Genomic DNA, 14,572 nt, shown 5'->3' on the forward strand with positions numbered 1-14,572 from the left:
TAGGGATCAGTTGTAGGTGGTTTTCCATCTGCCCCCCCACCAGTAAAAATGAATGGCCATCACTACATCTACCAGCACTTATAGGAAGAAACAAGCAGCACTTCTCCGAATAGAATCATAGAATGGCCTGGGTTGAAAAGGACCACAATGATCATCTAGTTTCAATTCCACCCCTTTCCACCCGCTGAAAAGAGGTGTATATTTATATCATGTTACCCTGCCAGGAGGTAACCAGGGACAGTTAACACTACCAAGTTAGACACTGATCAGCTGAGGAAAAAGTTCATTGGCAAAGCTATCCTCCCAAGTATGGTCAGCATCAAGAGGAGAGGGCATGTCACTGAAGGGTGACAGGGATCCTTCATATCCAGAGTCACTACCAGCATCCAGCAGAGAGCTTGAGGCTGCAAAGCTATGGTGACAGGGAAGCAGATGAGAGATACCCAGCTCAGGCATTAAGCTGTCTACAGGTTCCTCTTTCACAGACACTGGGACCTCAGCAATTGCTTCGTCTTCAGGTGGAGAGAGAGACACTCCCTCAATTTTCACAAGCATATTGGTTTCGTTGCGCATTTTAACAGGAAACTCCAGTATTAAGGGTTTTGTGTACACGTGATCAAACCTTATGAGTTCATTAATGGCTTCCAGCTTAGCTGATGGGGACCCCAGAGAGGGAGAGGGGGAGGTCGGTATGGAATTTGTTTTTCCACACATCTCTTCCTCCAGCTTTTCCAGGCTGGATGATTCTGAATCAGCACATTTGAGAAATATTTCTGGGTCCAGACTGTCCAGAAAGCCGAACAGGAGATCAGACTGCAGAATAAAATACTGTTTTAGAAAGACAGCCTACTAATGTAACAACACATTTATTGTGGCATAAGTCCACCTTCACCTGAAAGATAAGCTAACATCACCACACAACTGCAGCTTTACCAAGAGCAACTGTCAGTTATTGATACTGGTAAGGTGGTCACTGATCAGAACATTCATTAACTTTCTTAATGCTATTGATTACCAAACTCCACATTGACAGCACATTAATAGATCCTCAGTGCCTCAGACCCTTTACATGCCAACACCACAGTACCTACTGGCTCTATAGAGCAAGGACAAGAACCAAGCATGAGCAGATCCGCCCATGACCTAAAAGTACGTAAGCTTCCACAGTCTTCAGGATAGGAAGCAATTCACAACTGGTTGTCTTGAAGCTCCAAGTGTAGTTCCAAGTGTAGTCATCAATACCCAAGCCTGTTTTCAATAAGAGTAAAATTACAGTATGCATGTTTCTGCTGTATAAGCTATTAGACTGTCCAGGCAACATTAAGATGACAGAAACTGAACTTGAAGTTGCATCAACACCTCCTGAACATATGGGGTACCCACTAGACCTTAAGTCACAAATAGGGCATTCCAAAGCTTAATAAACAAGCTACTGAAAATAAGAGACATATTAAAAAGTTTTGAAGTCTTTAGACTCTTTAGGACAGGAGCAGATGCTCACCTCAGAATCTGAAGAGTCACAGCCATCAGAATCCATGTGGAGGTTGTCAGAAATGGTGACAGCTGGGCCTGTACCTGCTGCAGAGGAACACGTAGTCTGAGTGCTGCGGACTCAGCGGACCCGGTCACCAACCTGATGTCATCCACCTTGGATTCCTTCACATCCTGTATGAGAAAAAAAGCCCCATCACTCACAAGTGTTCTGGCAGGCAGGACAGCACCCTCAAAACCACACGCTTCTGCAAACAACTCCACCATTAGATTCTCTACTTGCTGTACAAAATCTGATGAGGCAAGACTGCTTTGTGTCATCTCAAGCCTCCCCACGCCTGGAAATCCACCTTACTCACTAGTGTTATAATGACAACCTGGTACCTCACCACTTTCCCTGTTCTTTTGAGACACGCTTAAGTGACTGTAATAGCTCTTTCTTCCTCCCCACCCCAGAGCATAGAAGCACAGACAGGCTGTGAGTGCCCCATTCCTGGAGGGGCCCAAGGCCACGGATGAGCTCAAGGCAGCCTGAGGCAGGAAGGGCCACCAGCCCACGGCAGAGGTGAGACTGGGTGATCTTCACGGACCCCCCCAACTTCAACCATTTGATATCACAGAATGACCCGGGTTGGAAGGGACCTCAAGGATCATGTAGTTCCAACCCCCCTGCCCGGCAGGGCCACCAAACATACACCTTTACTAGATCAGGTTGCCCAGGGCCCCGTCCAACCTGGTCTTGAACACCTCCAAGGACGGGGCATCCACAACCTCCCTGGGCAGCCTATATTCCTATATGAGAGCAACACCCACGCACTGCCGGGATACTCACTGCACACAGCGGCCCCAAAGCGACCTCAGGGAGCGGCACAGCCGGACTCTGCCCCTCTGCGTGCACTCACCATAGCCTCACACTCCGGCTCTGTCTTCAAAGCGTCCAACCCCAGGCGGCAGCGAAGCTCCTGGTTCTCCATGGCCAGGCTGCCGGTCTGCTCCCTCAGCCGTTGGTTCTCCCTCAATAACCGCTGGTTCTGTGGAGATCAGCTCGATGTCAGCCCTCATCCCTCAGTCTCCCCGCACAGCCCGGCCCGGCGCTCACCTCCTCCTCCAGCTCCACCACCTGCTGCTCCAGTTCCGTCATCCTCGCTTTCTTCCTATCCCGTGCGCTCTGAGCCGCCACTCGGTTCTTCAGTTTCCTGCGGGTCACAATGCGGGCACGGTGTTACCGCCGATCAGCCCCGCTGGGCCCAAGGCCGCCCCACATCGCATCCCCTCACCTGCGCAGGGCCTTCTCCTCAGGGCTCAGGTGGGTGAGGCGCTGCCGTTTGCGGGCAGGCGGCGGAGCTTCCGTAGGGCCTGGAGGGGCCCCTGCGGGCAGCACGACGGACAGACGGCGGCCTGGAGCGGGTTCGGCCGCATCGCCCGGGACAAGGAGTAGCCGCGGGGCTCCGCGCAGCGCCGCCATAACGGACACACCGACACACGGACACACCGACCCGTCCCAGCCGCCGCCGTCGTGTGGCGGGCACGGCGGCCCCGCCCGGTTTTTTACAGTCGTGGCTCTCTCTGATTGGTCGAGAGGGAGTGACGTACGGCACATCGCGGGCTGTGATTGGCTGCAGGAGGGAGCAAGGCTGAGGCGGATTGCATCAGACTGTGGGGCAGGGGTTGGTACGTGGCGGGGTGTCATGGCCGCCCTGCCATTGGGAAAGGGGAGGGGAATGAAGCTGGGATTGAGCTCAGACTTGATTTCACCCAGAGCTGTGGGTCCATGGAGGTGCATGAGGCCATGGATGAGCCCTGGGCAGCCTGAGCTGGGGGCAGGCAGCACACAACACACAGCACACAGTAAAGCTGGGCCATCTCTGAAGCCCCCTCCGCCTCTCAGTGCACCCAGTGCATCTCCTCACTGCCCTCAGTGTGAACAACTTCTTCCTTACATCCCAATTAAACCTCCCTTCTTTTAGTTTGAAACCATTCCCCCTTCCTCCATCGCACAGATCCCGCTAAGGGATCTTAAAGACATGGAGATTTAGGAAAGGGTCCAGAGGAGGGACAGGAAGATGATCAGGGGGCTGGAGCACCTCCCCTATGAGGACAGGCTGAGGGAGTTGGTATTGTCAGGCCTGGAGAAGAGGAAGGTTGCGGGGTCCCATTGCAGCCTTCAATACACTGATAGGGAACTTACTGCCAGGAGGAGTCAACCTGGAAATGGCTAGATAATAGCAGGAACACGGGAATGTTTAACGTAAGAGGAAGTATTTAGTTGGAGTACGAGTTCGTCACTAGGAGATTAGGCCTGAACAGTCACAGGGAGTGTGGATGCCCCGTCCATTTGATGTTCAAGGCCAGTTAGTACGCGGGCCCTGGCAACTCTGATCTAGTAAAGCGTATGTTTGGTGGCCCTGCCAGGCAGGGGGTTGGAACTACATGATCCTTGAGGTCCCTTCCAACCCGGGTCATTCTGTGTGAAGGGCTCTGCCCCTTGTTTCTCACTGCCTCTCTTTAGATGTGTAGTTCATCAGCACGATGTGAGGATGTGCCAATGAAGATCCTGTTGGTTGTCCTGCCAGAAACAACATCAGTTCCTGCCAACAGCTTTTATGTGGTGTGTTCCAGGTGGCCGACCTAGCAAAGGAAATAGTTGTGTTTAACAAAGGTGGGGAGGCTTCCCCCTTGTGTAACATCAGATAGGGAAAGAAATACGAGTCGAATGTTATCTGCACGTGGAAAAAAAAGGGGGCACAGGGGAGGTAAAGAAAATGAGAGTGTACAGAGGAAAGGTAATTTAATTAATAGACATAGTCTGAGAAAGAGCATGTTTGCCCAGTGTGTGTCTAGAAACACTTGGAAAGTGGCCTAGGGCCTCCAGCTCATGTCAACAGCTGGCATATTCCCAGATCTGTATCAGTAGCTGATTAAAGAGAAAGGAAACTGTTCTGCAGCCTAAAGCAAGGTTATTCCGAACTTGTAATGTCTGTAATTATCTTTCTGTTCATTTTAGTTATTCGTACGTTTCATCAACATGCTGAGATGGAGAGTGTATCTCTCAAGATATGGTTCCTCTCCATCTTCAGGTGAAAAATCAGCACTGTGTTTCTAAAGGAGACTGCTAAGCTGGTTGCTGAGTTTGTTGTCTGCTGTGCAGGGAGGACTTCATCCCTATGCCTATGTTTGCTGGGGTGCTGGTAGCACTGTTAATGGAAGATGCCTCATTTTAACATCTTTGCAGATTTGATTAAGCTCCTGGCCCAAGAAAAAGACAGAACTGCATGCTGTGGGTGCTCTCTAGAAGCACTATTGCTTGAGAGGAATTGTGTCCACCAATATACATGGACGTGTAATTATACATTTGTAGTGGTCGTTACAAGTCAAAGGAAAAAGTAGAGCACTCGCTTGAGTTGGAAACTATGAGTGCAGCTTTAGGGGAATGCTGCAGAATGAGTGTGGGCAATACAAGACAGAGGGAACTTGTTGTCGCCCCGCTGTCCCACTGAGCTGGTAGCTTGTGTTCTGGATTCTCAGTAAATATTTGATGTGCTGAGTGAGCTCTGAGGAGAGCAGCCAACTGTTGAAATCTCACACGCCTAAAAAGCTCCTGTTACAGTAAATTCTCCTGTTTGCACATCCTGAATCAGAACTGGAGCCTCTTCTTGGAAAATGCTCCGGGAGGTAAACAACTGCACTCAGTAAAACCTGATGGCTGCCTCCTATTGGTAAAGCCCAGCACTGGGCAATGCCTGGTTCTGAAAGGAAACAGCTTCTGCTATTCTTTAGGCTTCACTCACTGGGCTTTGAGATTCCCCTACAAATTCAGAGGCTCTGAGCATCCTGACAGCTCTCTTGTTTTGTTGGGGACGGGGCTGTGAGCACTGGTGTCCCTGTGCACGACCAGATGACCTTTGGGGTTCCTTCCATTCCATTCTGTGAGTCTATTCTATGATTCTTAGTTTGCTTCTTAGTGCTCTTTTCCCTTTCTTTGCTTCAAGGTGCTGCTGTGCCTGTATGTTGATGCAGGCCCTGAAGGGTCACTACACAGTGTATATCTTTCCTGTCTTGCAACTCTCATGTCAGCTTGTTCTGTGCATCAGACAGGAGTTTGCCGTGACATCTGAGTGCATAAATTGAAAGGCCGTGGAGACATCTTTAATCGGAATCAATGTCTCTGGAGAAATCCTGGCTCCTGTCTCACCTTCTTGCGATGTTCGCCGGCGGGCAGAGCCGCTCCTCGGGTACGGGAGGACATCTGCTGGCTGCTCTGCTGCGGTGCAGCCACGGCCGGGGGCGATGTGATGGGAGAGAGGGGTCAGGAGTTTTGTTTAAGGATTACTACAACGAAAAACAGCCTTCTCGCTCATTTAAGAGTCCAGGATGCCTCTCTGGTCATCAGAAGCTCTATCCGCTGCTGGTGGTGTTCAATTGCTTCTGATAGCCGTTTTGAGCTAAGGTAGATGTCACCATGCTGTGTAGCGTTATGATGGTATGTCCCAAATTCGTCTATGATGTTGTTTAATATACACGGGGGGACCCTCTGAAACACCAACTGCTTCTTAAATTTGAGAGTCAGAACAGCCCAGAATTCCAAACTAACTACTAAATGAATATCTGCAGTGTAGGAGGAAGATGTTAAGTCAACGAGTCTCCTCTCCTCTCCTCTCCTCTCCTCTCCTCTCCTCTCCTCTCCTCTCCCTGACGTATACCGGGTAATTAATGGGAAAACCAATCTCATACCTTCTATATGGGTTCAGTATTACCCGCAAATACTCTCGACTTGCAGCCCCAAAACGTAAAGGTCATCGCTCACCAGTGGGGGGAGACAGCCACTGGTTTCTGCGGTGACAGGTCGCCGTCTCCGTTGTAACTGGATTTCCCATTGAAATGTGCTGTGCTGCGTTATTTGGCGTTACCAGCTCCCTTTGAATTATAAATCAAAGGAGTAAGAGCCATCTTTTTCTTACATCACGTATCTGAGCAGATCCATTGTATGTATTTTCTGTTTTCTTTGCAAAGTGAATGATTAAACCATGCCCTACACAAGGTCTGGCTGATACTGGAGAGAATCAGGTGGAAATTCAGAATTCACAATAACCGAAGTAAACTTTTAACCCACACTCATGGATGAATTTTTTCATTTCTTTGAGAAAAGGCCACGTTTTCCTTTGCTTTCAGTATATTTGCTCTTAATATCCCTGGGGCCCTGCCCTCATCGCCTGCCTGCTGCACAACCTGACTTTTCCCCTTCCCTACGTTTCACATTCCTTAAACATCCCAATCAAGCAAAAGACAACATATGCTGTGGCCAATCTGCTGCTGCACACATATTTTTTTCTCTGGCTACTGTGGTGCAGAATGTGTAACAGCTGAGCACCACCCCCTGCCCCCCCAGCGAGGGATGCAGTTCTGTTTACATGCACTCACATTTACTTATGTCCTTTCCTAGCCACAGCCCCCTAAAATGCAAATACAGTTACACAAGCTTAGTGTTAATTAAATGAGATGCACTCAGATTGATTATTTTGTCTAAAAAGTGTAAAATCAATAACAGACTCTTCTTTGGACAGTGGAATTGAAGAGGGATGGTTTGTTAGGCACGTTTGCTTCCCGTGTCTCCTGCACACCCTGGTGAGTGCTGCTGCAGTACCCAGAGGCAGCAGCCTCTGATTTTCACAACATTTGCAAGAATGTACAGTCTTAAGACCTCTGTTCTGCCCTTAAGCTTTGTTAAAATTAGCTGATGTGTTCAGGAGAGTGTCGGGGCTGGCAGGCAGATAGCGTATGTTTAATTTCATTATGAAATGAGGCTAAAAGAGGCTCTAGAAGGGGTTCTCCCGTTTGCTGTATGTGCGGTTGGCTGCACAGATTTGGCAGAAGGCAGATTTCAGACATCCCCAGCCAAGTGTGTTTTCAAGTGTAGAGGCAGCAAGACCAAGGAAGAAGGATTCCTGCCCGGTTCAGTAGTGAGAAGGGTGGTCACAGTGTGAGGACCGCTCGGTGCTGGGTTTTCCTCTTGCATGATATGCAGAGCTGCATTTCCTACACAGTATTCCAGCCCCGTTCTCAGTCTTGAGTTTTTCTCTAACATTCAGCACAGGGGTATGTGGGCATTTCACTGACATTGTTTTCAGTCAGTGTGGGAGGAGGGTTCTATAATACTTAATTGTTTGCATGGGAAATGAGATGTAGGAAGTTTAGTGTCAAAAGCATCCACTGGTGTTGGTTGCCCTCTTCTCAGGGCATTCTTTTTCAGACCATTTGGCATTATATCTCATTTCATTATGCTCAAATCAAAGCTCTTATTGACCTCAGCTGCAGTTATAAATGCTTGAGGCTTCTGTGTGTCAGATCCCAGGCCTCAGTTTGCTATGTGGGGGGAAAAAAAAGGAAACATAACTGAAGTATTATGGCAAACTGAACTGGGAGCCATAATGCTGCTAGCTGGGAAGAAAGCCAGTTAGAAATATTTGATTGCTTTAGTGTTAGACAGTCCATTCTTTTCCTGCAATCTCCTGCTTGGATTTCTGCCCAAGTTGGGGGAACTTTGTGACCTGAGACTCAGTGCCTCATGTCACTCCTCACTATGTGACTGTGGGGCTACAGCAAAGGCAGTGTTGCTGTGCCTGAAAACCACAGCTATGGATAGTTTTGGAAGTCTGTTTAATTATAAACAGAAGCAGGAGTTCTATCTATCTATCTATCTATCTATCTATCTATCTATCTATCTATCATCTATCATCTATCTATCTATCTATCTATCTATCTATCTATCTATCTATCTATCTATCTATCTATCCTATCAATTTTCACTGTACTTCATAATTAATTTATCTACAGTGGGATCCTCCCATGAAGGCAAAAGTGTACCCAGGTAACAGAAGACTTCCTCAGTACAAGCAGACAGGTTCCAAGATTTCTTTTGAGCTATTCAATCTAAATACACCCCATTTTTGTATATGGATATTTAAATCTGAAATCTCACTAATCTCTCAGTGCTGCAGTATTTGTGTGATTTTTAAAGATGAAATAGAGGGGGGGGGGGAAGGAAACAATATATCTCTAGTGTTCACAGATGCCTACTGAAGTCTTAAGGATGCCTTGACCTACAGCTTATGACTTATCTGTTTACATTTATTAAATGTTTAAATTTATTAATAGGACATTCATGGGAAGAACCTGATTCTGGTGGCATGAGGAAAAAGAAAGGATCTCAAACCTGACACACAGAGCTTAAAAACCTTCCAGTTATTGGAAATTAGAACCAACTCAAATAAAAAGAAAAGAAAATAGAAGAGAGGTCCGTGAAATGTTACAGTGCCATAAATGGATCAGATGAATGCCAGGAAGAGGTTACAAAAACCTTAATGCTCTTAATGGTGACTTGATCTGAAAACCATGATTAATCAAGTCCAGTTTTGATGCAGGAAGCAGCAGTTTGGGGGATTAGGTGGTTGTCCTTCAGCAGCTGATGGCTTCCTGTTCTATTCTTCTTCCTTTCACCAGCAAAGCCAGAAGATCCCAGGCTATAGGAAAGGCCCCAGGCACAGATCTACCCTTTGGCACAGGCAAGTTGGCACACAGGAAGACCATAATGACGGTGCTGGAGAACTGAAGTATCCCAAATATGTTCCGTGGGATACAGTACCCTGCTTAAGGCTTTGGGAAGGGACTTTCTGAAAGAGGTGAAGGGGTGAGAAAAATGAGACATCTGTGGGGTGGCATAAACCATAGGCTTCATTTCTCTATTTTTTCATTTTATGGGCCTGTACTCATTAGAGGGAAGAAGAATGGAAGGGCACAGAGCATGCAGATCCTCTTCTGATCTCCTGAAGGAATGAGAAGACTTCAGGTCTGCAGATCATTGGCCTAATCCACAGAGGAGGTAACAGCAACTATCATCATAGTAACAATTACCCCTGCATCCATCTCACCTTTTGCTACAGATTGCAAGGCTCTGGGGGGAGACTTGCAGAGTTCTCCTTGTTTAACCTCTTCGTGTTGGTCATGATGTAGCAAACTGTGTGTTACCCAAATACCAGCCATTGATACGCAGAGAAAACCCAAGGGGATGCAGTTTGCAGGAAAGATGCTTTTATGCAGTGCACTAGGTGGTCATTCATAGCATTCTACTGGAACATGATTTCATAATTTTCTAAAGATCATATTGACCACATCTGTTTGTTATTGTTATCTGTTGTGACCAGGCCCCAGCATTGCAGTGATCCTCTCCCAGCTGCGTTTTTTGTGGGTGCCCCATCCCTGGAGGTGCCTGAGGCCATGGATGGGCCCTGGGCAGCCTGAGCTGGGGGCAGCCAGCCCATGGCAGGGGTGGGGGGGCTGTAAGCTCCCCTCCAACCTCAGCCATTCAATGATTCCTGCCCTACACACAGCTGAGGAATGCGCTGGATCTCTGGCAATGCCAGGGAAACAGCAAGTGTTGGATTAACGACACACATACATGCAGAAAAGCGGCGTCTCTCCTGCAGGGAGAATCGGTGCCATGTGTACGTGTGTTACAAAGGCCCACGGCTGGTGCAAGACACGCACCAGCACCAGCAGCAGCGAAGCCGTCGTGCCCGGGGGACTCTCCGGGGCATCCCCAGGGGCCGGCACCGCTGCCAACCTCTGCCACAGCGCGACGGGGCCGACAGCCCCGGCATCACGCAGGGCCCGGCCGGGCGCCACAAAGCGCCGAGGCCGCAGTCACGCCCCGACCCCGCAAGGCCCGGCCCGCGTGGGAGGCCGCCAACCGCCACGGCCTTCCCGGCAGCGGCGGGGCCCAGTGGGCCGGGCTGGGCCGAACCGCTGTGTGTGTGTGTGTGTGTATGTGTGTGTGTGTGTATGTGTGTGTGTGTGTGTGTGTGTGTGTGTGTGTATGTGTATGTGTGTGTGTGTATGTGTGTGTGCGAGAGGGAGGGACGGAGCGGGTCAGAGCCGCGCGGAGGGCGGAGATAACCCCGTGTTGGCCGTCACGTGGAGCAGATGAAAGGGAAGCGGCTCGGCGGGGCGGGGAGCAGCCGGGCCGAGGGACGGGGAGCGCGGGGCCGGCGGTGGCGGCGAGGAGCGGGGCGAGGCGCGGCGGGAGGGCGGCTGCCATGGGGCGCTGAGCCGCCCGGGAGCCCGGCCCCGGAGCTGGAGCCGCTCGGGAGCGATGCGAGGCGGCCGAGCGCGGCTCCCCCCCGGCGAGCGATGAGGGGCTGCGGGGTCGGCTCGGGGCCGGCCGTTCCGCCGCCTCTGCTGCTCGGGCTGCTGCTGGCCGCGGCTCCGGGAGCGGCGCTGGGTAAGGAGACGGCGTTCGTGGAGGTGGTGCTGTTCGAGTCCAGCCCCAGCGGCGATTACACCACCTACACCACGGGGCTGCAGGGCCGCTTCTCCCGCGCGGGGGCCACGCTGAGCGCCGAGGGCGAGATCGTGCAGGTGAGCGCCACGGGGAGGGGAAGGGGGGGAAAAAGGGGAAGGCAAAAGAAGTGGCCTATAACTGGAGGGCAGCGGCTGCACAAAGAGCCCGCGGGGGTCGGAGAGCAGCACTTTGGCTGGGGGGGGGCATCTTCCTGCCCCAAGATGGCTCCGCGGCGCCGTCCGCCGTCACCTGGCGGCACAAAGCCCGCGCCGGGCCGGGCCGGGCCCCACGTGCGGCGCGAGGCCTGAGGTTGCGGGGAGCCGCGGTGACAGATGCGCGCACAAAGGCCGCGGGGCGCCCCGCACTGCACGGCCCGCACCGTGCGGCCAGTCCCGGCTGACAGCACGCGGTGCGAGGCCCCGCCGGGAGCGGCGACGGCAGCCGGGGGGGGCGGGGATGGTGCGGGGCCGCCCGGTCCGGAGCCGCCGTCGGAGCAGCGCCTGCCGTGCACATCCGAGCGCACGAGGCGCCGCGCTGCTCCTCCCGTCGGTTCCCCCTGCAGGTCTGGCGCTGAGCTCAGCCTCTACCTGTTAATGCTGAGCCCGGATCTCGTCTCCTTATTGAAGTTCCTGTTGATTTCTCATCGGAGAAATAAGTCGGGTTTTTATCTGAATGCAGCTACTCTTTACTTTGTTTGAAAGTCTTGAAGTGCTTATCTAATTTCTTTGTAGTCACTGGTAATTGTTGACTTTATTTTTTTTTTCCCCTTCGGCTAAGTAAAGAAAAATGACTTAAATGGTGTTTTAATAAGTTTGATTGTTAAGCAGCTGCCAATAGCAACCCTTATTTCTCTAACAGTTGTGGCGTTTGTTGGCTTGAGTTTTGTGTATGCACACATACGTACCTATGTATATACATTTGTATATCGTGGAATGGTTGGAGTTGGAAGGGACCCCCAAAGGCCATCTGTTCCCACTGCCTGCAGTGCTCAGGGACACCCACAGCTCCATCAGTGCTCACAGCCCCATCCCCTGACCGTGGGTGTCTGCAGGGATGGGGCACCTCCACCTCTCTGGGCTCCCTGTGTGATGCCTCACTGCCCTCAGTGTGAACAACTTCTTCCTTATATCCAGTCTAAATCTCCCATCTTTTCATTAGGAACCATTTCCCTTTGTGCCATCACAACTGACCCTCCTAAAAAGTGTCTCCTTCTGTCTCCATGTACGTGTTCAAAGAAAATTCTAGTGCCTCATAAGCTCTAAAAACAACCAATAAAGCTCTAAAGCCACAAAAAGAGATGCTCAAAATAAGACTTTTTTTCCCTCTTTTAAACTAAAGAATACCAGTTTTTTTGCATGTTCTTTCAGAGTTTCTGCTGGGAGGCTTTCTCGTAAAAATTCACTTGCAGGCAAAAGAGTTGTGAGGACAAGCTGCTGGGGAGCATTCTTGTTTATTCTTCCAGAGGAAAAAAGGGATGGAACAATTAATTTATGTTTTTGACATTGTTTAAAAGGTAATGCTTGAAGGAGCTGAAACTGATACTGACATTCTCTGTCCTTTTGGTCCATTGTCAAATCATTTATGTTTCACTCAACGCCGTGTGTCTGTGGGGAAATCAAGAGCCTGATGTGTTGCTGCGTTAGTATTAAGGACGGAACAGATGCTGTTCATTGGTGGCATACTTGGGGCTCTGAGCACCTGATGGAGCTGTGAGTGTCCCTGTGCACTGCAGGCAGTGGGACTGGATGCCCTCAGGGGTCCCTTCCAATCAAACCATTCTGTGATGATGGTTTTCTTGCTGTGTATTTAGGAACTGTGTATTAGGCTGTGTATTTAGGAACCCATAGGAATGTATTGGTTTGGGTCACCATTTAAAGATCACTGTGAAATTTAGCAAGGGATTTTGCAGCCGATGACCCTACCAGTACTTCAGCCAGTGGTGCTTCCATCAGTTCAATGAGCTTCTCTTGGCCCCAGTTACTTTGTCAGCACGCACAGCAACTTTCAGAATTAAAATGCCTTTTTCATTAAAGTGAAATATTAGAAATTCCTGAAAATCAGCCACACAGTAGAGAATGAATCAAAGGGACTGTGGTTTTGGGACTATACAAAGACTTACTTTTGTTTATGTTAATATCATCAATTACTCATTAGTGTTGAAAGTTTCCGAACAACAATAACAACAAAAAAAACAACTTAAGAAACAGAGAACTTTCAGCTTTTGATAGGTCATCCATTCACTCTCCATCTGGTTATTGCTCAGATTCCTATCCAGCAGTGGTACGCTGTTACATTGTCTTCTTAGGGTCAAAGTGTCTACAAGAGTAACCCTTCAAAGAGATGCAATGTTCCTATGTGTTCTTTAATGTGGCCACAGTTTGTGTTCAGCAAACTTATCCCCGGGTTGCTGTGTCAGCTGCCCTCGTGCTGCCCGAAGGCCTGACTGCCCCGTTGATGCTGGAATACAGTGTGATTCCTGGGGCTGTGTCCTGGTGCTACGATGGCTGAGACTGGGAATCAAACACTTAGTGTTAGGGAGTCTCACTCTTGGAGAGCAATTGGGAAAAGAAGACTTTGTTGAAACCACTGCAATGAAATTTTTGCATTAAAACAGATGATGTCCAACAAGCTCCTTCTGGTTGAGGCTTCTTGGAGCACTCAGAGTGAAAGCTCAAATGTAGTCCTGTGTTGAAGTAGGTACTACATGACCATAGTGCTAGGGCAGCATCACTGATGTGAGTAGCAGTGTCTCTTTTGCTTAGAGAGGAATTACCTTAATTCTATTTGTACTGGGCAAGCCTCTTAGAATGACAGTTGTTTGAGCTGGAAGGGACCCCCAAAACCATCTGTTCCCACTGCCTGCAGTGCTCAGAGACACCCACAGCTCCATCAGTGCTTAAGCTCCATCCCCTGACTGTGGGTGTCTGCAGGGATGAGGCACCTCCACCTCTCTGGGCACCCTGTGTGATGCCTCACTTCCTTCATTGCACAAACTTTTTCCTCATATCCAATCTAAATCTCCCATCTTTAAGGTTGAAACCATTTCCACTTGGAGGTGCCCAAAGCCAGGCTGGATGTGGCCCTGGGCAGCCTGATCTGGGTTGCCAGTTGTAGGGGAACTGTTAGGTCAGAGCTTGAAGTGGTGATGAAGCACCTGGTGTAGAGATGCAGCTGGCCCAGGGAGCACAGGCACATTGTTTTCACCTGTGCTCCTTGGTGGTGAGCAGAAGGGGCGGGCCCAGGGTGGAGCCTCCCTGGGCTCATATAAGGGCCAGCTACTGAGGGCAGAGTGTTTCCTGGGCTTGGGTTACTTCTGAAGATGGAGTTCTGTATGGCCAGAGAGCTTCTTCATGAGGTGGGTGAGTTTGGATCTTCTTTCTATATCAGACTGTTGACCTATATGTGATGCACAGTTTGCCCAGTGTCACTAAGAATCTGTTAGAAGTGATTTTGCTTTTTTGTGACCTGAGCACCAATATGTGCTATTTTTAAGAGGAACATCATGAGGAAAGGTTTTGGAATACTGTTCTTAGTTTTGTTTGTGTGATGGAAGTTTAGGTTTTGGTGGTTTTGTTTCTGCTTGGAAGCTTCAGCATGAACTCTATGTAGCCAATGAACAGGAGTGACATGCAGCTTAAGTAATAATCTCCAGTTGTGTATCCCTTCTGTGCTCAAAAGGTAATGCTGTGGGGACAACAAGTGCATTGAGTTTTCTATTTTGCTCATTTAAAGCTCCAGGAGGAAAGC

The 14,572-nt window shown here is 49.7% G+C and overlaps 2 protein-coding genes across 4 annotated transcripts in view; one reads left to right on the top strand and one right to left on the bottom strand.

Annotated features, from left to right (window-relative positions):
• Positions 1–37: 37 nt before the first annotated feature.
• On the bottom strand, positions 38–3,020 carry XBP1 (X-box binding protein 1). Its single transcript, XM_015877945.2, has 5 exons — positions 2,769–3,020; positions 2,591–2,687; positions 2,394–2,522; positions 1,502–1,665; positions 38–813 (listed from the first exon to the last, which is right to left on the bottom strand). The coding sequence occupies exons 1-5, from the start codon at positions 2,954–2,956 to the stop codon at positions 624–626; spliced, it is 768 nt and encodes a 255-aa protein (XP_015733431.1). The 5' UTR covers positions 2,957–3,020; the 3' UTR covers positions 38–623.
• Positions 3,021–10,537: 7,517 nt separating this feature from the next.
• ZNRF3 (zinc and ring finger 3) overlaps positions 10,538–14,572 on the top strand; it is a 66,242-nt gene continuing 62,207 nt past the window's right edge. Inside the window, exon 1 of one of the 3 annotated variants that reach the window (XM_015878314.2) lies at positions 10,538–10,902. In XM_015878314.2, the coding sequence (XP_015733800.1) occupies positions 10,675–10,902 (228 nt within the window). In that variant the 5' untranslated portion in view covers positions 10,538–10,674. Of the gene's footprint in view, positions 10,903–14,106; positions 14,185–14,572 lie in introns of those variants that run through there. The other 2 variants (XM_015878315.2, XM_015878317.2) reach the window with 2 other exon arrangements.

The sequence above is a fragment of the Coturnix japonica genome, chromosome 15, assembly GCF_001577835.2.
Source record: "Coturnix japonica isolate 7356 chromosome 15, Coturnix japonica 2.1, whole genome shotgun sequence".
In the NCBI taxonomy this organism is placed as follows: Eukaryota; Metazoa; Chordata; class Aves; order Galliformes; family Phasianidae; genus Coturnix; species Coturnix japonica.